This window comes from Staurois parvus, unplaced genomic scaffold, assembly GCF_062004578.1.
Source record: "Staurois parvus isolate SC_StPar_1 unplaced genomic scaffold, SC_StPar_1.0 ptg000124l, whole genome shotgun sequence".
NCBI classification, from domain to species: domain Eukaryota; kingdom Metazoa; phylum Chordata; class Amphibia; order Anura; family Ranidae; genus Staurois; species Staurois parvus.
This window is the reverse complement of record NW_028317920.1, coordinates 3,322,182-3,344,815: the sequence shown is the minus strand read 5'-3', so window position 1 is coordinate 3,344,815 and position 22,634 is coordinate 3,322,182. Positions and strand designations below refer to the sequence as shown.

At 43.1% G+C, this 22,634-nt stretch overlaps 1 protein-coding gene and 1 long non-coding RNA gene across 3 annotated transcripts in view; one reads left to right on the top strand and one right to left on the bottom strand.

Moving 5' to 3' along the window:
* The first annotated feature begins 466 nt into the window (after window positions 1-466).
* The window catches only part of LOC149467083 (uncharacterized), a 35,982-nt gene continuing 13,814 nt past the window's right edge, over window positions 467-22,634 (top strand). The window contains exon 1 of the long non-coding RNA XR_016312029.1: window positions 467-593. This is a non-coding gene — a long non-coding RNA (uncharacterized LOC149467083). The remainder of the gene's footprint in view (window positions 594-22,634) is intronic.
* FRMD4B (FERM domain containing 4B) overlaps window positions 12,184-22,634 on the bottom strand; it is a 412,392-nt gene continuing 401,941 nt past the window's right edge. For both annotated transcript variants that reach the window (XM_089672280.1, XM_089672279.1), the window contains exons 21-23: window positions 19,497-20,296; window positions 17,338-17,470; window positions 12,184-15,383 (exon numbers count right to left, since the gene is read on the bottom strand). In XM_089672280.1, the coding sequence (XP_089528406.1) occupies window positions 15,260-15,383; window positions 17,338-17,470; window positions 19,497-20,296 (1,057 nt within the window). In that variant the 3' untranslated portion in view covers window positions 12,184-15,259. The remainder of the gene's footprint in view (window positions 15,384-17,337; window positions 17,471-19,496; window positions 20,297-22,634) is intronic.

Below are 22,634 nucleotides of genomic sequence, written 5' to 3'. Positions count from 1 at the left end.
CTGTGTATTCTTCTTGAATCTCGGTGTGTTTGGTTTATTTCTTCCAGATCTGCGCAGTAATCCAGTGTGAACTTTTCCCTCTGTGCAGGAGCTTCCTGTAATAAAGACCGCTCACTGCTGCTCTCTCTCTTTGCGCAGGGTGACTGGTCTTGTCTCTGCCCCTCTGGTGGTTTTCTAAAGGCAGCTTGTGATGGATGGGTCCTGCCTGGTCCCGCCCACAGCTCTGCTCCCTGCACAGGCTATGTACAGAACAGTGATGATGTCACTGCTACGTTTATAAGATAATATCTGGTTTTGCAAAGGCATATGGTGCTCCCAAAGTTGACATCCTTTGTGGCTATTAGGAATGATATATTTTAAAGTGTTTCTGCTCGGAGTTCAGCTGTAAACCTAAAAATGAAGATGCCTTTTTTAACCAATATATTGTTTTTGAAAAATGTTACTAAAAGTATTTTTTAAACAGGTGTCCCAGCGAAGCTCCCAGCACAGCACATCCAGATCGATAAACCAGATCCAGCATGGGCCAGATCGATAAATCTCCTTTACAGAATAATACTTCATCTGTAATCAACATTCCAGCGTACTGCACAGAGGTAAGAATTGATGGGCTACTCATAGATTTACTTCAGTTATTTAAAAGTGACCTACAGGAACACGGCTAAATCCACAAATGAGATCCATACAAGGGAGCCATCTTACCTGCCAAAGGATTTGTGCTTCTGTCTGTACACTGGTGATAGTTACACAGCTCCCACACACAGCACAACATGGTCTAGCTGGGCTTTTCTCTGATACAATTAAAGTGATTATAAAGGTTTGATTATTTTTTTCATATAATAAACATGTTATACTTACCTGTTCTGTGCACAGCAGCCCTCCTCTTCTGGGGTCCCCCACCATCACTCCTGGCTCCTCCTCCCTTCCAAGTGCCACCACAACAAGCTGCTTGCTATGGGGGCACTCGCACGGGTTTGATCCCGAGCTGAGCTGTATGCGTCTATTGATACACAGACTGCAGTTCAGCCTCGCCCCTGCTCCCTTGAGTGACAGCAACAGGAGCCAATGGCTCCAGCTGCTGCTTCCATATCCAGTGAGGAGAGCGAGAGTAGCACTGCTGCTCTCAGGCACAGCGCTGGATCGAGATCAGGCAAAGGTAAGTATTTAGGGGGGTCTGGGGGGAGCTGATCAAAGAAGATTTTTTACCTTAATGCAGAGAATTCATCAAAGTAATAAACCTTCTGTCTTTACAACCACTTTAAGAACCAGAAGCTCTTTTGGACATACTTCTCTTCTGGGTCACAAGAGTGCACTTGTGTTCCCCTGTGACCCAGAATCAGCCAAAAGTGGGCTAAAGGTCCTCCGTGGGCTGATGTCACAGAGCTGCTCCAAGCTGTGGAAGGATCCCAACCTTATTGTTGGGATCCGCCCAGCTGCCTATTGACAGCTGGCTTCAGCTCTCAGCACACGGCTGAAACTGCTGTCTTCTTTGAGGAGACCGAGAACTAAGCAATCAGCAGTCATGTGATCGCTCAGTTCTCTGTCTTAGAGTTGGTTGCGGACAGCTGCAGCATCACAGTGATGATGCAGCATAGAAGTGGGTAAGTATGTTTTTTTTTTACGACCCCCATACATCTCAGACTGATGCTGAATTGTGGGAGTATGGATGTTTGTTTTTTGAGAACCCCCAGATTTTCCTTTAATTGACCTCCTATTTGATGGTGCCTGGTTAGTTCCATGTGTGACACCAGACTACAGCATGACATTAGGTAAGGGGTGCATTCTTCCTACTGACCACCAATGTGAGGGACACTTTTGCAATTGACCCTGATTAAACTCGTAAGTAAAGACTCCCGGAAACCTGAAAATTATTATTTTTTATACTGTTAGAGGCTTTAAGTTAGAAAAAGCCTGGTCTAGACCTTCCTGTAATCTCCTCACCACCCCTACTAGATGCATTGTTCTCCCAGCTGTAGAGGGAACACTACATTTAACAATTTGCCTGGGTGCTCAAACACAGGATTGGCCTTCCTTTTCTAAGATTTCCCATCACATTCTCTATCAGCGATAACCCAGCTCCCTATCTGATCAATCCACATGCCTGAATCTTATATCTAAATTAAGATTTTATGCAGTTTGAATCAAGATTGCAATAAAGATTGAGACATGAGTTGTACTTAACATTTCCTCTATATTTCCAGAAATGTTTGTCTAGAATGGGGTCACCATACCCGGCCTACTGCAAGATTTTTTTCCAGCCCACGACTAGTGGCAGTGACATATCCTCAATGTGCACAGATCTGGGATTCAGCCCAACAGAGGCTGCCTATGGTCTCTGCTTTGACTTGATGTAAGGGGGGACTCTGATGGGAACCCAGATGAAAGGGGAACCCTCATATAAGTAGATACTCTGATGTAAGGGGGATTGTGATGTAAGGGGGGATTCTGATGTAAAAGGGGACTCATTTCTTTATAAAAAAATGTTTTGTTTTGGCCCACAAATATTTGTAAAATAAACAATATAGCCCTCATACTGAAAGGTTCGGAGACCCCTGCTTTAGGGGAAATCTGTGGACCCTTATGTAAAGGGGAGCTCTACGGACTCTGAGGTAAGGAGGAACTCTGCAAACTCTGATGTAAGGGGGGGCTCTAGTGACCAGGGAACCTCTTACACCAGATTTCCCCTTTACACCAAGTCAGCAACATTCCCCTTTACATCAGGGTCCGGAGAGTTCCCCTTTACATCAGGGTCCGCAGAGTTCCCCTTTACATCGGGGTCCGTAGAGTTTCTCCTGGCGCTATAAGGCAAACTCTGCAGACTCTGATGTACTGTAAAGGGGAACTCTGATGTAAAGGGGTCTCTGGGAAGGCTGGGAACTCTGATGTATGAGGGGATTCTAATGTAATGACAGGAAGGGGGCACGCTGCACAACATGTGAGATGGCCCCGCTTCTGAACCATAATAAAGGGCCCCTGACTGGAGCAAAGGGCCCCAGGCTCGTATCAGGGGGATCCTTCATGGTTTTTTGCACCAGGGCCCTGAAGGTTGTAGTTATGCCTCTGGCTTGCAGGAATTTACTAGATGGCAGCTGCTCTGACCCAGAATCTTGAGTGTTTTGTTTGACACAGTGTGGGTACAACCATACACTCTAGATGGGTCTGCTGGCAGGTCCATAATCTGGGTCTCCTAGCTGTCCGTTTTCTTCTTTCTCCTCATACAAGTTTCTCGCACCGCATCCAAAACCCACTGATTTTGAGATCTGCTGTGGGTGCCAATAATTTGTTAATGGCACCCCAAACACAGATTGCAAACACAGTGCATTTGCCTGCACCAGATCGCATGGTACCGCAGTACCATGTGATTTGGTGCTGTGCGTTTTTGAAAAGTAGTGCGCGCTTTACTTTATGTGCAATCTAATGCAATTTCAACCTATTCAAATGAATGGGCTGAAACTCGCAGCGCTCTGAATGGCGTAGGAATGTGTGCGATTCAGGTGTGAACCGGCCCTAAAATTCCAAGTCGTTTTTCTTTTTTACTTTTGTATCGGTTACAAGTCCATACACAAGGGGTTTTTTTATGTTTTAAAATTTGTATAATTATAGACTGAGACACTGTCATGACATCTGAACAGTATATAGGCCACATTTAAGCCAGCCATAAACAAATCTACCGTATTTGCCGGCGTATAAGACGACCCCCTACTTTTCCTGTTAAAATATAGAGTTTGGGCTATACTCGCCGTATAAGACTACCCCTCTTCCAACGCACACCAAATGAAAATGAAAAAACATCAGATTTGATTTCAATATGGTATGGTATTTCAGTATGGTATTCCAATGATGGGGCACTATTCCTCCCACTGATACCAATGATGGGGCGCTATTCCTCCCACTGACACCAATGATGGGGCATGATTCCTCCCACTGATACCAATAATGAGGCACTATTCCTCCCACTGATACCAATGATGGGGCACTATTCCTCCCACTGATACCAATAATGAGGCACTATTCCTCCCACTGATACCAATGATGGGGCACTATTCCTCCCACTGATACCAATGATGGGGCTCTATTCCTCCCACTGATACCAATGATGGGGCGCTATTCCTCCCACTGATACCAATGATGGGACACTATTCCTCCCACTGACACCAATGATGGTGCCCCATCATTAGTGTCAGTGTGTGAAGAATAGTGTCCCATCATTGGTATCAGTGGGAGGAATAGGGCCCCATCATTGGTGTCAGTGTGGAGGAGGAACAGTGCCTCATCATTGGTGTCAGTGTGGAGGAGGAACAGTGCCTCATCATTGGTGTCAGTGGGGGAGAACAGTGCCCCATCGTTGGTGTCAGTGGGGGAGAGGAGCGGCTGCTCCTTCTTTCAGTTCGGCCCCTTGATTTTCGTGGGGCCGTTCGGCTCCGCCTCCTCGCCGGTGATTGGTCGCCCGTGTGCCTTTCCAGTGCTGGCGCCCAATCACCGGTGAGGAGGCGGAGCCGAGCGGGCGGCGGGACCATCGAGCGGCCGAACTGAAAGAAGGAGCAGCCGCGCTTCCTGGACCGGATCGTCGTGGGACCGGGACCGGAGCCAGGTAAGGTACAGCAGCCCCTCTGCCCACCCCTGTACTTGGTGTCCGTTGAAGGAGGAGGGGGGGTGGCGCCGCACCTCGAAAAAGTGCCGCCCTGACACCGGCTCGCCGTATACCGGCGTATAAGACGACCCCCGACTTTTCAAAAGATTTTCACGGGTTGAAAAGTCGTCTTATACGCCGGCAAATACGGTAAATCTGAACGATTCAGCAGGAACCAGCCGAATTTCAATCCCTCTATGATCAGGCTGGTAGAACTGAAATCGAGCTATCTATTGATTGACTTCAGTGCAACCAGCCTGTGTTTTTTCTTTTGTTCGATCACTATAGGCAACAGCATTGATCAATGTATTCTGACAGCGGGGAAACCTTCCGCCTTCAGAATACAATAGCACAGTGGGAGGGATTCCCCCAACACTGTGTTGATATGGAAATTGAGCAATCTCCTTTCCTTCAACCCATGGTAAATGTATGGCCTGCCTTAGACCATGTATATTTAGTGTGCAACATGCAGCATGGTTGCATAAACCATTTCCAAAACTAGAGTTGCACCTATACCGTGTACAAATACTCGTACTTGTGCAAATGCTCTTGATACTGAAACTGATACCTTTGTGGTGCAATTTGAGGCCATACAAAATGAATGGGCTCAAATTGCACTGCAAAGAATTGCATGCAATCTAAACAGGAATGCGGTGCAATTCCTGTCTGAATCACATACGGTTTTGCGCACAGCTCCTGTGTGAACCCAGGCTTGTCATAGTGACTTTGACCCTGAATTCACCCAGGGAAACCTCCCTGCATGACATAAATCGCACTGCATTCCTGCTCAAATGACATGCAATTCTTTGCAGTGCGATTTGAGCCCATTCATTTTGTATGGGTTCAGATTGCACTGCAAAGGTATCGGTGAATACTTGACCGAAAGTATCAGTACCCAGACTCGCCGATAAAAAAAACAATATCTGTGCATCCCTACCCAAAACCCATACTGCACCCCCTTGTCTGAACAGCGGGGTGATTCTTCTTGCGGCATTATGTGATTATTTGAGTTCAGCATGGCTGTGCGGCAGGAATCACTCACAATGAATTCCCTCATGTCCCATCTGTCACCGCAGCATTTTTTAAAGCATTTTTCTTCTGCTTTTATTAACTGCAAAACTGATCAATGTGAAAGGGCCCTAAGATAACACGTTCCCTGTAGCAGTGCAGTAGCCTTCATGAGTGTTCTTGTACCAAACTGGTTAATCCCATTACAAATGGCCTGCAGCAGGTATGAGCAGGTATGAGAGCCGGCACCTGTGTAAGCATGCTGGATTTTTGCCGTTGTGTGCTTACAAAGGTCACCGTGACTCTCGCAGGATACTAAATAGAGCCGGGTAATCTTTACTGAAAGCTGAGCTCTGACATACTGGGAAAAGCAGCAGCCAAGCACCGTGTGTTCTTTAAGGGACCCGTCGCTACAATGGGAGCTGTCATTGCTGACTGTCATCCTGATCCTTGCTTCACTATTTAGTGAGTTACTGAACTGTTACAACCTTGAAGAATGTAACAATAAACAGTGCAGCGCTCAAAAAATAAAGGCAGTATAAAGTCTATGCGATATCCATAGAGTTGTCTGGATTAGATGTAGAACTTCCAGAGTATTTACTGCTTCAAAATAATAGCAATGCGCACTCACCAGAAACGCATGGATTATGCATATGTAGGAATAATCATCCCAGATGTCAGATCCATCGAAGACCAAGTGGTGGGCATCCTTCTCACGGTGGGTCATCAAAGACTCCAAATCAGATCCAGAGGTCCCCTTAAGGCTAGTCAGGTAATCCACACTGATAGTATTGATCCCTCTTCTGGATGGTATAGGCCAGTGGTGGGCAACCTTTTTTTTCAACTGAGCCAAATCTCGCCAAAACCACGATTGAAATTTATTTTGAGAGCCACATTTTTAAAACTGAAAATACATCCCCCATAGTAATTCATCCCCCATATAGTAATTCATCCCCCATATAGTAATTAATCCCCCATAGTAATTCATCCCCTATAGTAATTCATCCCCCATAGAGTAATTCATCCCCCATATAGTAATTCATCCCCCATAGTGTAATTCATCCCCCATATAGTAATTCATCCCCCATAAAGTAATTCATCCCCCCTAAAGTAATTCATCCCCCATATAGTAATTCATCCCCCATATAGTAATTCATTCCCCATATTATTTCATCCCCCATATTAAGTCCCCAAGTCCCCCCTGTGTCAATTTACTTACCTTTGCTCTGTGCGTTCCTCTCGCCGTGTTCCCGCGCCGTTCTGGTCTTCAGGGCGGACTGTGAGAGGAGGTCGTCACGCTGCCCCGCCTACATCCTGACAGCTGCAGAGTCCTGACTTTTGGGGCGGCCGCCCGGCACACAGAAGAGCCACATTTAAGTTTGTAAAGAGCCGCATGTGGCTCGCGAGCCGCGGCTTGCCGACCACTGGTATAGGCACCCTCTCTGTGGGGGTAATAGCTCCACAAAGGAGCCCCAAGAAACAGGTGCCAGAGATAGTGTAGTATGTTCTTAGATGATTTTATTTGTCAAAAACAGCAATAGGGCAGTATGCACATCACAACATATATTAGGAAGTGAAAGACAGCATTACTGACCCCAATAAAGATGGCCGCCGGGCCTCCTCGTGGCTCCGGCGGTAGGAAATGACGTCACGCTCTGCACAGCTCCTCCTTAGGCCTTTCGTGCTACAGGCACATCATCAGAGGGGAGGCTGTACCAGGTTAGTGTCTCATTAGATGGTAAAACTGGGATAAGGATGACCGCTGCAGTGCACAATAATCAGTACTATAGATCCTAAAGTCTATTTCTACTTTTGCAGCCAAATTGGGAAAACACCTACTTTATATTTGACACGTTCCCAATCACATAGCATAACTTAAAAAAAAAAATTTAAAATTGCTGGTTACTTTTTTTAGTTTGATCATCCAACAAAGAAAAATCCCAGGTAGTTTTCTTTGTTTATGAATGGGCTGGGCAGCTGTATTTGCCATAATTAACCCTGTCGGTGCCAGCAGATCTTCATTATCAATTGTAGCTAGATTTGAACAATATGGGGCCGATTTATTAAAAATGGAGCATGCAAAATCTGGTGCAGCTCTGCATAGAGACCAATCAGCTTCCAGGTTTTTTTTTGTGAAAGCTTATTTGAACAAGCTGAAGTTAGAAGCGGATTGGCTTCCATGCAAAGCTACACCTGCTTTTGCACTCCCCAGTTTTAGTAATCAATCCCTGTCCTTACAAACGGTTAAAGGCTTAGAAGTTAGGATTCTTGCATTGTATGTTAATGAGGACAGACCTGGGACAGGCTCACTCTAACATAGTTCAAAAAACTTTACAGTCAGCCATGACACCTCCTCCTGAGAAACATCTAAAGTAAAAAAATATTTGAATAAAAACATTTTTTAGGCATGCTGTGTGAATGGGAGCACGTAATAAACATATAGTGGGGTTTTCTCACATTTGACTGCAGAAGTGGAAATACACTTTAAAGTAGATGTAAATCCAGTCACTAAAATCTGATATATGCTTTATTCAAAGCCATTTTCAATGTTTTAAAAAAATAATACCCAGTTATCCTGCTGTGAAGGTCACTGTTCAGGCACTTCTTGTCATAGGGCGACAATGCTCTGCTCTTGTTTTCCAAATGTGCTCCTTCTTTGTAACACTGCCTTCTGATGGAGACTGTATGTGGCCATTTCAACACACATAAAACCGGCATGGTCCTCGTCACCATCAGGTAACACACCCTGAGAAATACCATGCGGCCATCATTGGAGAACATGTAGATGAGAAGTGGCTGCGAAAAAAATTATAAAAGGCGATACTTTTCTATCTACTTTAAACCACCTCCTGCCCGCCATGTAAGGAAATGACGGGAGGGCGGTGGCTCTCACAATGGATCAATGATTGCAGTAAAAAGCTGATCACAGAGGCTCTTTCATGTGATCACCTGTGTCCAATCACAGCTGAACGCATGTAAATAGGAAATGCCAGTTATCGGCAGTCCTCTCCACACACTGACAGCGCGCGAGGAGAGCCGGTAAGCGGCATTCCCCTCAGAAGGGACATCTACACTGATCATCAGTGTCGTGATTGTCAGTGTAGCCCCATCAGTGCCACCTGTCAGTACCCATAATTGCCACCTGTCAGTATATATCAATGCCACATACCAGTGCCCATCAGAGCTGCCTTTCAGTGGCAGTCAGTGATGCCTATTAGTGCTGCCAATCAGTTCGTCAGTGCCACCTAACAGTTCCAATCAGTGCCATATATGAGTGCTGCCTTTCAGTGGTCATCAGAGATGTCTGTCAGTGCCCAGCAGTAATGCCTGTCAGTGCCTCCTCATCAGTGCTGTCTATCAGTGCCCATCACTGCAGCCTCATTTGCGCACATCAGTGAAGGAGAAAAAATTACTTATTTACAAAATTTTGTAACAGAAACAAGAAAAAAATTGTTTTTCCAAACTTTTCAGTCTTTTTTAGTTTAACCACTTCAAGACCGGACACTTTTACCCCCTTCCTGACCAGGGCAATTTTCAGCTTTCAGCGCTATCACGCTTTGAATGACAGTTACGCGGTCATGCAACGCTGTACCCAAATTAATTTTTTACCATTTTTTTGAAACAGATAAAGCTTTATTTTGGTGTTATTTATTCACCGCTGGGATTTTTATTTTTTTTGCTATGTAAATGAAAATGTCCAAAAAGTTTGAAAAAGTGTTTTTTTAATACAATTTTGCAAATAAATAATATTTCATCATAAATCTTTGCCAAAATTTATTCCGTTATCTTTTTAGTAAAAAAAAAAAATCCAAATTAGTTTATAACAAAAATTATAATTTTTAAACATTTTTTTTTACATTTTTATATTATTATTTTTTATTTTTTTTTACATACTGTACTACTTGTGGGGGGTGATGATTTTTTTTTTTTTTTTTACACATTGCTTTTACACCCATATATGATGTAAAAGCAATCATTTCTTTTTCTCTCTGGCTGCATTCTTGCACTCATTGAGAATTACTGAGTGAGCTGTGAGTGGTCACAGCTTGTCACATGGTACAAGGCTGTTGTGAATAGGCTTGTACCATGTGACCTCTGTGATCATTCACAGATTTCACACGTAGTAAGCAATGATGTCACAAGTGACATCTTGCTTACTACTTTGCATGTGATCACCAATTGGCCAATCAGTGATCACATGATCGGGACCTCGTACAGAGGTCCCATCCGACGATCGGTGTTTCACTGTGTCCGGAGGACACAGCGGGCACCAAATAGCGGTGCTGCGCGCTCCCAGGGAGCGTGCACAAGCAGGGTGCGGGGAGGCCGTTTATAGACGGCCACCCGACCCTGCAGTGCCACCGTCCGGCCGTTAATATGCAACGGCCGGTCAGGAAGTGGTTAAGGAAAAAATAAAAACCCCAGTGCTGATTAAATGCCACCAAAAGAAAGCTTGGTCTCAAAAAAGTGATACAAATTTTGTTTGGGCACAGTGTTGCATGACCGTGCAATTGTCATTCAAAGTGTGACAGCGCTGAAAGCTGAAAATTGGCCTGGGCAGGAAGTGGGTAAAAGTTCTTAGTAGGAAAGTGGTTAAGGGCCCTTTAACACCTTTCCAGTCTGCTGTAGCACCTTAAAATTCGCCATTTCATCTATTTACATGCTGTAAATGTATGGCACAGACAAAAAAGGTCTCTGCAATACCACCTACTGCATTTATCTGTTGGGCTAATATTCTAAATGCACTGCAGTAACTGTACTGTGTGCTAACTTACATTACATGAATGCATGGTAAACGTATGTTCTGCTGTGCGTCACTGCAACACATTGGTGTGAAGAAAGCCTAAAGGTTTGCTTCATGCAAGGAGATGATTGGCTGGTATTTTCTGCGGCTGATGACAGTACAATTGAGGCTGATATTCCTGGGAGGATGAAGATGTTACAGAGAAGAGAGCAGTGAGAATGCGAAGTCTGATGAGAGGTCTGTGTTTACAAAAGTACATTTGAGATGCAGGATGACCATATTTTGATCTTTGAGTTTAAATCAGATGAATACATTCCAAGTGCTAGGCCCTAGGACCTATTTATGCCACACCGGTCTGTTGCAATGCATTTATGTTGCGTTTGTGTTTGTTTTGAGAGCTGCATTAAGGCAGCCCATTCTGTGTGCTGCAGCAACATGCACTTTGTTTTATTTATTTTTTTTATTTTTAGAGAGCAACCACAGTAAAAATGCCTGTCCCCTGCCAGCATGCTGCAAGGAAGGGCCATTCCGCCATGTGTAAGCAGTGGTCTCTCTGCAAAGATCCTACACATCCCCTGCTGGGTCAGAGCTAGAGCTCTTCCATCATCAAAGCTCATGCTCCCTGCTGATTGGAGAGCCATAGGTCTGACTCAACAGTAAAGAAACGGCAAACCTAGATACTCCTGCGCTTAGGGATGGACTCTGTATGGATAGGACCACATCGCAAATTTCTTGGGATATGCACGCCTTGCTGCCCTCAAATGACCGGGGAAGTCCAAATATACTGAATAGAGAAAAACAAACAGAGGGCGCACCGGCCTAGTGCATTACCTTACAAAATGTATTTATGAAATGATAAAAGTAGGTATTGTACTCACAAAATGACAATACAGTCAAAAGCACATCATAAAAGAACAGCTCTGTCCAATCCTCACTACGTGTCTGTCTAGAATAGGAACTCTGACCTCTTCTCATTGGCTCCCACTGCTGTCAATCACTGCCAGTGAGCCAATGAGAAGAGAGGGGGCGGGGCCAAGCCATGGCACCATGTGTGAATGGATACACAGAGCAGCGGGTGCCTCATAGCCAAGCTGCTTGCTGTGGGGGCACCCGACAGGAGGGAGGGACCAGGAGTGCCGATGGGGTACCGAGAAGAGGAGGATCCGGGCTGCTCTGTGCAAAACCACTGAACACACCAGGTAAGTATAGACTTGTTTGTTATTGAAAAAAAAAAATAACCCTTGCATTATGCCATTGTTGATTTTGATGTTTAAACACAAAAGACATGCAGTACTTCCCCTGGTTAATCCCTCTTTTGAGCCTATCGTGTGTCTTTTTTACCCTGCCTTTTATGTCTTATGTACATTTCACACAAGATGTTTGTTGTACATTTTAAAGTGACAAGCATAAGGGTTTGATTCACACGTGTGGCTGAGGGGCATTAAAACCAGACAGTTGAGCCATGGTTTTTATCACCCCCTGAACGCCCACCTAAACACTAACATACAGTCAAGACAAAAATTAAACAGCATTTCGCCTTTGGTAGGTGGTACTGCCTGCTAATGCAGTTCTATGGAGCTGCACCGCAACTGCATGCAATACACATGATTGCGGTTTGGCAGTGCTGCAATTATAGGGTTAACTCAGGCAGTGAGGATGCAACATATTGTCTCCTCATCACCTGTTAAACACCTCTGAAAAGGGATTTGAGCATGGATTCTTTTTCAGAGCAGTAGCAGTCCTCGTTGCACATGTAAGCAAGCCCTAAAAAAGCCAAAGAAATGAATATGAAAGACACACGTGATGAAATAAGAAAATTTAATATTAATTCAGACCATATTGTATACATCAGCATGGAAAAAGATATTTAACAAAAAAAAAAAAAATAAGTCTACAGTCCAGCTTTTTCACACTTTCAGCTTTCCACCCGTACCTACCACGTGAGGAATTCCTGTTCCAAAAATTGTTCTAAAGCAAACAATAAACAAAGATATTCTTGATACCTGACCAGCAGATTATAACTATTTTATATATAAAAAAAACTTTGGTGATCATGTATAAAAATCGAGTTGTACCATCGAATATTCTTTAAAGACCAACTCACCCCACTGGTAATATGACTCTCCAGTATCCATCCGTCCGCAATTGAAGCATTACTTTTGGATGGACACTTATAAAAGTCATCTCACCTTTGAGCTTTTTACATCTCTAAGTCTGACCACAGGTCAGTTTCCAGAAGATCCGACAAGAGTTTAAAATGTTGTGATATGATTTGGGTTTATCGAATTTTAATTACCGTGCACAGGTGCCTCGATTATGGACATTATTGTATTTACATATTCTAAATAAGAGCTTTAAAACAAATTGACAATGACCTCTGTAGTTACAGGCACTGAAGAAAAAATCATCCTCAATGGTCACAACAGACACTGGCATCTCAGATCCTCTCCCCTATTTTCTCTGGCAGCTGGCCAACCTTCTAATGAAAACAAACAGCGCATCTAAGCAAGCACTTCTTAAGCTGGCCATACACTAGCAGATTTTTGGATACAAATTCTCATCAGTACATGGTTTGGTTTTGACATTTGATTTTAAAGTGAATGGAATTTCCCAGAAGAAAACCACATGCACTTTTAGAAATTTGTTTAAGAATTTTTTTCCATTCCTGCTCCTTTCGAATATTCTCATCACTTTAATGAATGTCGATTTGACTCCACTAACAATTAAAAAAAAAAAAAATCGAACAAACATTCTTGAAATAAAAGTTTTACTAGTGTATGGTCGGCTTTAAAGTGGATCTAAAGGCTGGCCATACATTATACAATTTTCTTGAGAATTTTGCTTTAGGTTTACCAAAAACCATATAATGAGGTCAAACCTAAACAATCCTTTTAATTGTATCCAATTAGGCAGGGGTTTGCACTACATAGAAGGCAACTCTAAATTGGGCATTGGGCAGAAAATTGAATAGTGTATGGCCAGCCTTAGTAAAAAAAAAAAAAAAAAAATTATGTAACCAATTTAAAAATGATTATAAACTATACATGCATCGTTGGCCCTATCTGAGATATTGCAGAAGGAAATTTTCCAGCTTGATCGTAAATCTTTTTGGAAGCAGGTCCCAATCCCCCCTTCTCCATGGAGGGGAGTGAAAGGTCAAAGTTCCATGTGCATGCCACTATACTATAGGTGTAGGCCACAAAATGTAACAAGTCTTGGCAATTCTGCAGCTTATCTGAGAACAGACAGTTTCCCACCTGTCCTTCTAATGGAAATATTGTTCTGTCCAATGGAAATCAATTATCCTTCATTTATGATCATTTCAATAACAAAATACTGATCAAGCTTTTTCCAAATCTTTGCCGAATCCTCTTGAAAACTGTCCTGTATATGGTCACCTACAGACTCCAGTTGTAAGGTTTAGTAGTAGTTGTATCTCACTCCCCTTATACAAGGACACAATAAAGCCGTCACTCCTCAATCTATTATTTTACAATATGGAGGATCAGCTGGAAGTAATCATTGTGAAACCATTAAACTAATACCATATATGGTCAAAAGTTTGTGAACACCTGACCGTCACACCTACTATATGGCCCAAAATATTGGATACCCCTCCAAACTATTGCGTTCAGGTGTTTCCAGTGAAGGGTATGGTTCTTACTACAGTATATATAATACAATTGTGTATTTCCAACCCTGTGGTAACAATTTGGAGGAGGCCCTTTTTAGCTCATGCATTACTGTATCCTTGTATATAAAGTTGACTTCATGAAGACTTAGTTTGACAAGTTTGGTGTGGAGCAACTAAGGCCTTCACAAAGCCTATACCTCAATCCTGTTTAATCACCACTGGAATAATTTAGAATGGCGATTGAGAGCCAGATCTCCTTATTCAAAGTCAATATTTGACCTTGCAGTCTCTTTTGGCCTAATGGGTACAAATGCTTACAGAAACACTCCAAAAGCCCTTCCAAAAGGGTGGAGGCTGTTATAGCTGCAAAGAGGGGCAATTGCATATTAATACCCAAGGGTTTGGAGTGGTAAGTTCAGTATAAGTGTGGTGGTCCATAAACCTTTGGCCATATAGTGAAGCTCCATCACTTGGACAGCTATGGCAACTATGACAGGGACAACTCATCACTGAAGTCACTGAGAGATATAAGAAGCTCTTTAATTTATTATGTGAGAAACCACATAGAAGTGAAATATTTTGTATAGAGCTGGCCTTTCAACCTTGTGGATTATGGAAATATTATATTAAAACATACAATGTCATTAAAAAGTAGGAAAAAATGTATTTACATTCCCATTATGTACAATTTGGGGTAGTTCCCCCCCAAACTAGCTTTTTTTCTTCTGTTAAATGGAAGCATTGGATTGGTGGTTGATAAAAACGGTGGCTTAAAGAAAAACATCCCCACAACTTTCCTGCTAAAATCCTTCATTTGAAAATAACCAATACTGACTTAAACCATTTCAAACCATACGCCCATTCACTGCGATGAGGCCAAAACAAATTTTTATGTTGTCCGGTGTGCTGATCCCAAAACAAAGTTTGTGCTTTTTCTTGCAAAGAAATCCGCAGAGCTTCGGGCTACCAGGTAAAGATCCACTAAATTTCACAGTTTTAAACTTTTGTTCTGATCATGCACGCGGTCTTCCACAAAGTGCTTTCCATGTTTGACTATAAAATCCAAGTGCTTGTAAGCCATCAGACTGTGCCACTTCAATAAAAAAAATTCAGGAGGAAGTTGCCCGATTCTTTATGGCAGGCCTGTGCCACATGGGCAGTCAAGGATACCTCGAAGCAGCGGCAAGTCTTACGATATGGCAATTAGTGCAAGGCACGTGAGGTGAGGAATGAAGAATTGGCCGCTTCAAACTAAGGTGCCCGGTTTGGAATCTTCATGCCACAGGATGTCTTGGTCGTTGGGCAGGGGGTCGCTGGGTAAAGGCAAGATTTCTGGGTCGTCCAACTGGGAAGGATAAGCGACAAAACTCCTGGAAATCAAAACAGAAGATAAAATGCTTTAATTGATGACTTTTTACGAAAGTAAAAAGGTGCATTTCTGGAAAGTATTTACAGACATAAAAAAATATGAAATTTACTGTCCCACAAATACTAAACATAAATGTTCAAAGGATTCTTTGAGCCAAATGTGGTATTTCAGTGGCAGATGGAGTCTTGCAGTCCCCCATATCTTATGTCTAAGAATCGCTTTTTATTTCTTAAGCCCTGTACACATGGGCCAAATATTGGCCGAAATCAGCCCTTGCAATAGAAACCAGCCTGCGTGTACAGCTGCTTGTCCAACAGAAGCCGATCTCACGACCAGCTTCTGTTGAATGGGCACGCTGGAAAACCAGCAGCCGATCAGAATCCAATTAGCGCTCTCAGTGAATGGCAGCGAGTGCTGACTGGTGTGTTCTGGCAGGGGGGCAGTGCCTGTCAGAACACAACAGCAGAGCAGTTCTAGTTAGTACAGAGACCTCCTCAATTTTTTTTTTTTTGTTCAACCTGCTGTGTTGTGCAAAAAAAAAAAAAAAAAAAATTAATGTGTACTAGGAATTACTAAAAAAAAAAAAAATAAATATTCACAGTCATTGGTGGCCAGTGGCACTTTAAATTCCCCCTGGCCCTTTCACCACCTTAAAAACAATCCCTATTCATCAGTGGCCAATGGCACTTTAAACCCCCAAAACAATCCCAGAATCATTGCAGATTAGTAGCACTTTAACCCCAGCTCTGACCCTGGAGAAACAAATTCCACCATCATTGGTGGTCAGTAGCACTTTAACACTTTAAGACTCGCTACCTTCACCTTCCATCTGCTGATCCTTCTTCCTACTGTGTTTACAAATATTTAGTGCTCCCTTTACTCTCCTTCCTCAACTGTGAATTGGCTGAATGTTTGTAAATGCTAGCAGTATTTACACCTGTGATGACTTTGATTAGTTCACAGAGATCACAAGGTACTGAGCCACTCTGATTGACTCTGTACATTGTGCCTGTGATCTGAGCTGTTCAATGACAGCCATTTACGGAAGCACTGGCCACCCACGTGTGTTTTTTTAAGAGCCATTTATACCGGCCCATTAGAAAATAGGGTCCATCTCCTCATCATTTTTTTTTTTTTTACAATACGTCAGGGTATTGAGCCAATTAAAGTGACCTGTCACCACAGGTTAGCTTGCAAAAAACCCAGAACTGTAATAGGACAGGCACTATACTTACCTTTGCAGTGTCCTGTATCTTGAAACACACTTCCTGTTGTGTGAATACCTGCTCCTTCCACCACGCACAGTGGCTTCTCCAGCCAGCTCATAGGTCACTCCAGAATGTACAAGTCAATGCGTTGAACATTTGTTCTACATACAGTACATGATATAATATAATTGGACAACTCTCTTTTTCAGGTTTACTTCAGCTCTAGGTAAACCCGTACTATAATGACTGAGAGCTTCCAGCAGCATAGTGGAGTGGCTAGGAAGTGAATGTATAAAAGGTATTTGCTGCTGGGGAGGGTGGCGGTAAAGGGAACCGGTTGCTTTTTCTTTGTGTCCAACCTCAAAAGGTCATGCCATGAGAGGCCATTGACTTCCAATAGAGAAACTTGCCACTGGCAATGTGTCTCCTGCAGAAGAAGCACCAGTGTGATGCGGTGGCCCCTGGGCAGGACATATACTCTCAGATGTAATGCTGTGTTGCACCATAAATGGGATATTACACTGGCCATTTAAATCATGGATTTCCAGTAAACAGAAGTTAGAACGTTGGAATGAAAAGAATTTTCCAATGCTAACAATGTCTTATAATTAATCACCTGGTTCACACAGACAAAAGCAGAAATAAAAAAAACAAGAGTGATTGGAGGGGGTGCTTTTCAGAATGTTACGGGACAATGCAGTTGGAGAATGCAGCAGCTTGTCAGGTCTGACCACAATCTGAACTCACCTGCTTGGCAGAGGTATGCTGCTGTATGCTGTGGAGTAGCCGCTGTACTGCGAGTGAGATGCCGTGTTGTATTCTGGGTACGCCATTGTACTGTTATGTGCCCGCCGACTTCCTGGGGTGTTCGTGGAAGACACTGAAATTAAACAATGAAGACTTCCATATATATTTTTTCTCTATTTTCCTTTAAGATACCACAGACTAAGACCCCTGCAGATAGCAGGGAGGATTTGCTGAGAATTGAGAAAATCATGAGTCACATATGATTATCAAATTCTTAATTAGCACAATTCACCTTGAGAAGTGCAACTAATGATTCCCCACTACAGCAAATCACAAATTAAAAAGGTGGATTGCACCAATCGGGGGTTCTCTAAATTAAGGCCAAATATGGTAAGCTGGCCATAGATGGGATCAAAATTCAGCTGGTTCAGCAGAGACTGGACAATTTACAATCCATCTATGGATGTTACCATTCAAGAGGCGTTGACCTAGTCGTAGATTTAATATACCTTACTAACCGATCCATGACTGCTGCCCCTCTCTGCCAATATCTTCACTGGCTTCCACTATCCCAACGTATAAAATTCAAAATACCAACCACAACGTTCAAAGCCATCTAGAACATCACCTCCAGCTACATCACCAACCTCATCTGCAGATATTACCCAAACCGTACTCTCCTCTCAAGACCTCCTGCTCTCCAGTTCCCTTGGTACCTCCTCCCACGGTCACCTCCAGAGCTCCTCCCATCCACTGGAACTCCCTACCCCAGTATGTCCGGTCAGCTCCTACCCTGGCCACCTGTAGGCGATCCATAAAAACTAGTTTATTCAGGGAAGGGTACCCCACCTCCACTGAAGAACTGTACTTGTGTCACTCCATCAGTACATCCCCTGCAGCTATTACCTTTTGTACCACCCCCCCCCCCCCCCCTTAGATTGCAAGCTCCATGAGCAGGGCCCTCCTATTCCTTCTATATTGTACTGTATTGTAATTGTACTGTCCCCTTTATATTGTAAAGCGCTGTGTAAACTGTTAGCTCTGTATAAATCCTGTATTATAATAATAATTTGTCTTGAACAGGATCGCTGGAAAATTTGTGTTGAATCAGTACATGCAGCCAGTAGGCTGCAGCACTGATCAGGGTAATTTAGCAGTGGAGGAGTCCTGCTGTCAGGACACAATAGCATGGTCGAGAGGATTCCTTTGTCCACCTCGAATGTGTGGATAAGGGAATCCATTCTTTTTATGGCTGATCAAAATAAAATAATCCATGTATGGCTAGCTTTACCTATCTATGTATGGCTAGCTTTACCTATCTGACTCCTGGAGGGGAGGGTCAACACTGAGCCAATTAGGGCTCTAAGGCATCGTACAATGCTGTACGGCTAACATTGTTAGGAAGGTCTTAGTGCAAAAAGGCCAAAGTGTGCCCCCTATCTATGTACTGTGAACTACTTCAGCTAAATAGGTTGCAGGTCCTACTCTTTTGGCTCCCCTCTCCTGCTTAAGCACCCAAGGTGGCCAGCTCTTCTGCCTACTAGTTGGCTAAGCCCTGATTGTGAACAGTCCTTGGGAGGACAGCAGAACAATAACCCAGAGCACTGCTGTTCCTTCACTATCCAATCAGAAGGCTAGAGGCGAGGCTGTGACCAAGCTATATTGTTTAACTGCAAAGGAGAAAAGTGACGTCAACAATTTACACGGTTTGGCAGGGGCTGCTTATATCACAAGTTTGACTGTATCTCAGCTGTGTATTTATTGGTTTGGCCAGAGATTGGCTTAAGCCTTCACTAGAAATGTGATGCAGGGAGGCTACCCTCTTACTCTGGGCAACAATGAACATTTTTTCTTCCAACTAAGAGGCCCATTAAAGAGAAGCGTCACATCCTCCAAAGCCACTCTGCTGTTCAAAATGAGAAGATACCCATACAAATGAAGAATTCAAGATGGTTTGTTGTCTGCAAGTTTTCAGGATGCAATGTGCCACATGCTGAAAACTAACCAATATCTGCTTTTATGGGTGCCAAGGAGCATGGTTCCCCTATAGACCTCCCTAGATTTGTCAGAAACCCCATAGATAATGCACCCCCTCAGTTCCATTGTCACTTTTTTTTTGCTACAGCATTCTATCTGGAGAGACAATCGTATCTTCTTACCAGAGGAGCAAGATGGTACGCGGACACTGGGAGATGATGGGACTTGCACAGAAGCATAGCAAAGACTCCTCTGTGAACCCCGCTCAGATTCCACCATTCCTTGCAGTCCATGGGTTTGGTCCTTCTGACCTGAAGCTCGCTGATACCAGCCCCTCAAATGCTCAGCCACAATAGCCTTATGAATGTTCTTGGTGATCTGCTCAGTGGTCTTTGCTGCAGGCTTCTTCCTGGGGAGCCTCAGTGTTGCATATGGGTGTTGAGCCACAAATTGGTCCCCATCATACCTTGCGTCCCTGTAGTGATCATACCCGTAATGTGCAGAAGATCGATAAGAAGGATTAACACTATACTGTCCCTCTGTATCATTTTCATACAAGTATCCCCCATTGTAATAGGGATCACTATCCAGGTATGCGCAATACCCTGTAATATAGTAGCTAGATGATGGCTGGTTCTGGGCTATTTGGTAAACACTGTTGCGAGTGTCCTTGTGTGCCAGATTCGGCATGCTACCCGTGTTGGCCGCTGAGAAGTTCTGTTTTTTGTGCCGTCTCCTATCCCGGGAGCGGTTATCCAGGGTCTGAGCCGTGTAGCAGTGGTTTTGTTTTGGTGGAGTGCTGTAATACTCCGAGCTAGACTGACTGGTGTAAGAGGAACCATCATCTAGGATCTCCGTACTGTTGCTTCGCTGGCTCTTGGAAAGCAAAAATGTGGCGCTTCCATCAATAGAATCAACAAGGGGCGTATGTGACTCCAGACTGCCGCGGCGCTGCCTGCTTTCGTAGCTTAAACCTTCATTTCTAAAGAAAGCAGAAAAAAAATCAGGTGAAACACAGTTGACTAATCTCACTTTTCCTGCACAATGAACAGCAGGTGGTTAGCACTGAACCATTTTCTGTTTTATTTACTCTAAACCAACAATTCTCAAATCAGGATTCCAAGAACAGCAACCAAACTTGTGAACTCCAAGCTCTACACCTTAAATTAACCACAAAATGGTTACAAATCTGGAGCCCATAGTAGAAACTTCAAGACACATATTTATAAAAAAAAAGAAAAAAAAATGTATCTTACTTTTATTATGCAGCTAACGGTTTACAAACATATTTTATAACAAAGAAAAAGAAAATTGTAAAGACAAAAAAAAGAAAAAAAAAAAAAAACACAATGGTATATCCATTAAAAACCCAAATAACTTAGTTTACTACAGTAAATATACTTACTACATCCTTGCTATTCACACTTTATATGTTTGCTACAAGCTTTTTGGGATTTTGATTTATATTCTAGGATGTACCTATAAATTTTTTGAAGATCATTTTGGGAGTTATTTGGGTTTTAATAGGTATACCATGGCTTTTAATCTTACAAATTAAAATGTTTGTAATAAAACATGTTTGTTAAACATTAACTGCATAAGAGTCAGATACATTTTTTTCTACTTTCTTTTATAAATAATTATTTGAACTTCCGGGGAAGCCCTATGAAACTAGATATTTTTACAGTAGTTGTGTCAATCAGGATTCTGTGAAACCCTAGGGTTCCTCCAGATGTTGCCAAGTGTTCCTTGAGCTGTGGCTGTTTGGCCTCCAACTAATGGTACTTGGCTCTGAGTCCATTGCCACTTGGCGAAGCCAATGGCATGACCCCAATCATCTTTTTTAGCTGTCTGTAAGGGTGGCATTCTGATCACCATTGTAAGGGAGGCATGCTTCCTTCCGACTACTAATGTAAAGGGCATTTTTGGCATTGACCCCTGATGTATTGGTTTTAGTAAGGGTTCCATGAAAATTTTTTAAGTCACAAACAGAAAAAGCATGCAGCACTAGAATATTGAGATTACCTCGTAATGCAATATGACAAACTCAATGGAGATAAACGCAGCTAGCATATAAGTACTAGTATTTACAACCCATACTGAAACACACTCTTAATCAAACTAAGGTGTACATGGTGACATGGGTGTCAAAGTCAATACATCAATGGAGTAACATAAGGAAATCTGTGACTTTTGTGGTAGGTAGTGTGGCTGTGGAATGCACTAACCAGATAGCGCATTTGATAGCGCATTGGAGTAAAATGACCTACTCCTGGTCACTGGATAGGGAACTCTGCCGGAGTGTTGGTAGTCTCTGCCACAGTCACCAGAAACATCTGTATCGATAAACGTTCATCCGATATGTTGTGGAATCCTTTCTGACAGCAACCTCCAGGGGGTGCAGTGCACACTCATAAGACAGGAGTCACCTTGAAGGCTCGGAAATAAACCCAAAAAGAGAGGCCTCCGATAGTGTAGTAACTTTTATTAAGGGGTGTAAAAACAAATGAAGCACTTACATGATATATTCACAATTCCAGGTAGGTACAAGAATGGCCGCCCGTATCAAGGTGTGGACCATGTGGACAGTGGTGATAAGTCAAATAGCATCTCTCTAACGCGTTTCGTGGCAATGGCACGTTGTCAAATGGCACGTTGTCCCCTTTGACAACGTGCCATTGTCATGAAAACGCGTTAGGGAGATGCTATTTGACTTATCACCACTGTCCACATGGTCCACACCTTGATACGGGTGGCCATTCTTGTACCTACCTGGAATTGTGAATATATCATGTAAGTGCTTCATTTGTTTTTACACCCCTTAATAAAAGTTACTACACTATCGGAGGCCTCTCTTTTTGGGTTTATTTCCGAGCCTTCAAGGTGACTCCTGTCTTATGAGTGTGCACTGCACCCCCTGGAGGTTGCTGTCAGAAAGGATTCCACAACATATCGGATGAACGTTTATCGATACAGATGTTTCTGGTGACTGTGGCAGAGACTACCAACACTCCGGCAGAGTTCCCTATCCAGTGACCAGGAGTAGGTCATTTTACTCCAATGCGCTATCAAATGCGCTATCTGGTTAGTGCATTCCACAGCCACACTACCTACCACAAAAGTCACAGATTTCCTTATGTTACTCCATTGATGTATTGACTTTGACACCCATGTCACCATGTACACCTTAGTTTGATTAAGAGTGTGTTTCAGTATGGGTTGTAAATACTAGTACTTATATGCTAGCTGCGTTTATCTCCATTGAGTTTGTCATATTGCATTACGAGGTAATCTCAATATTCTAGCGCTGCATGCTTTTT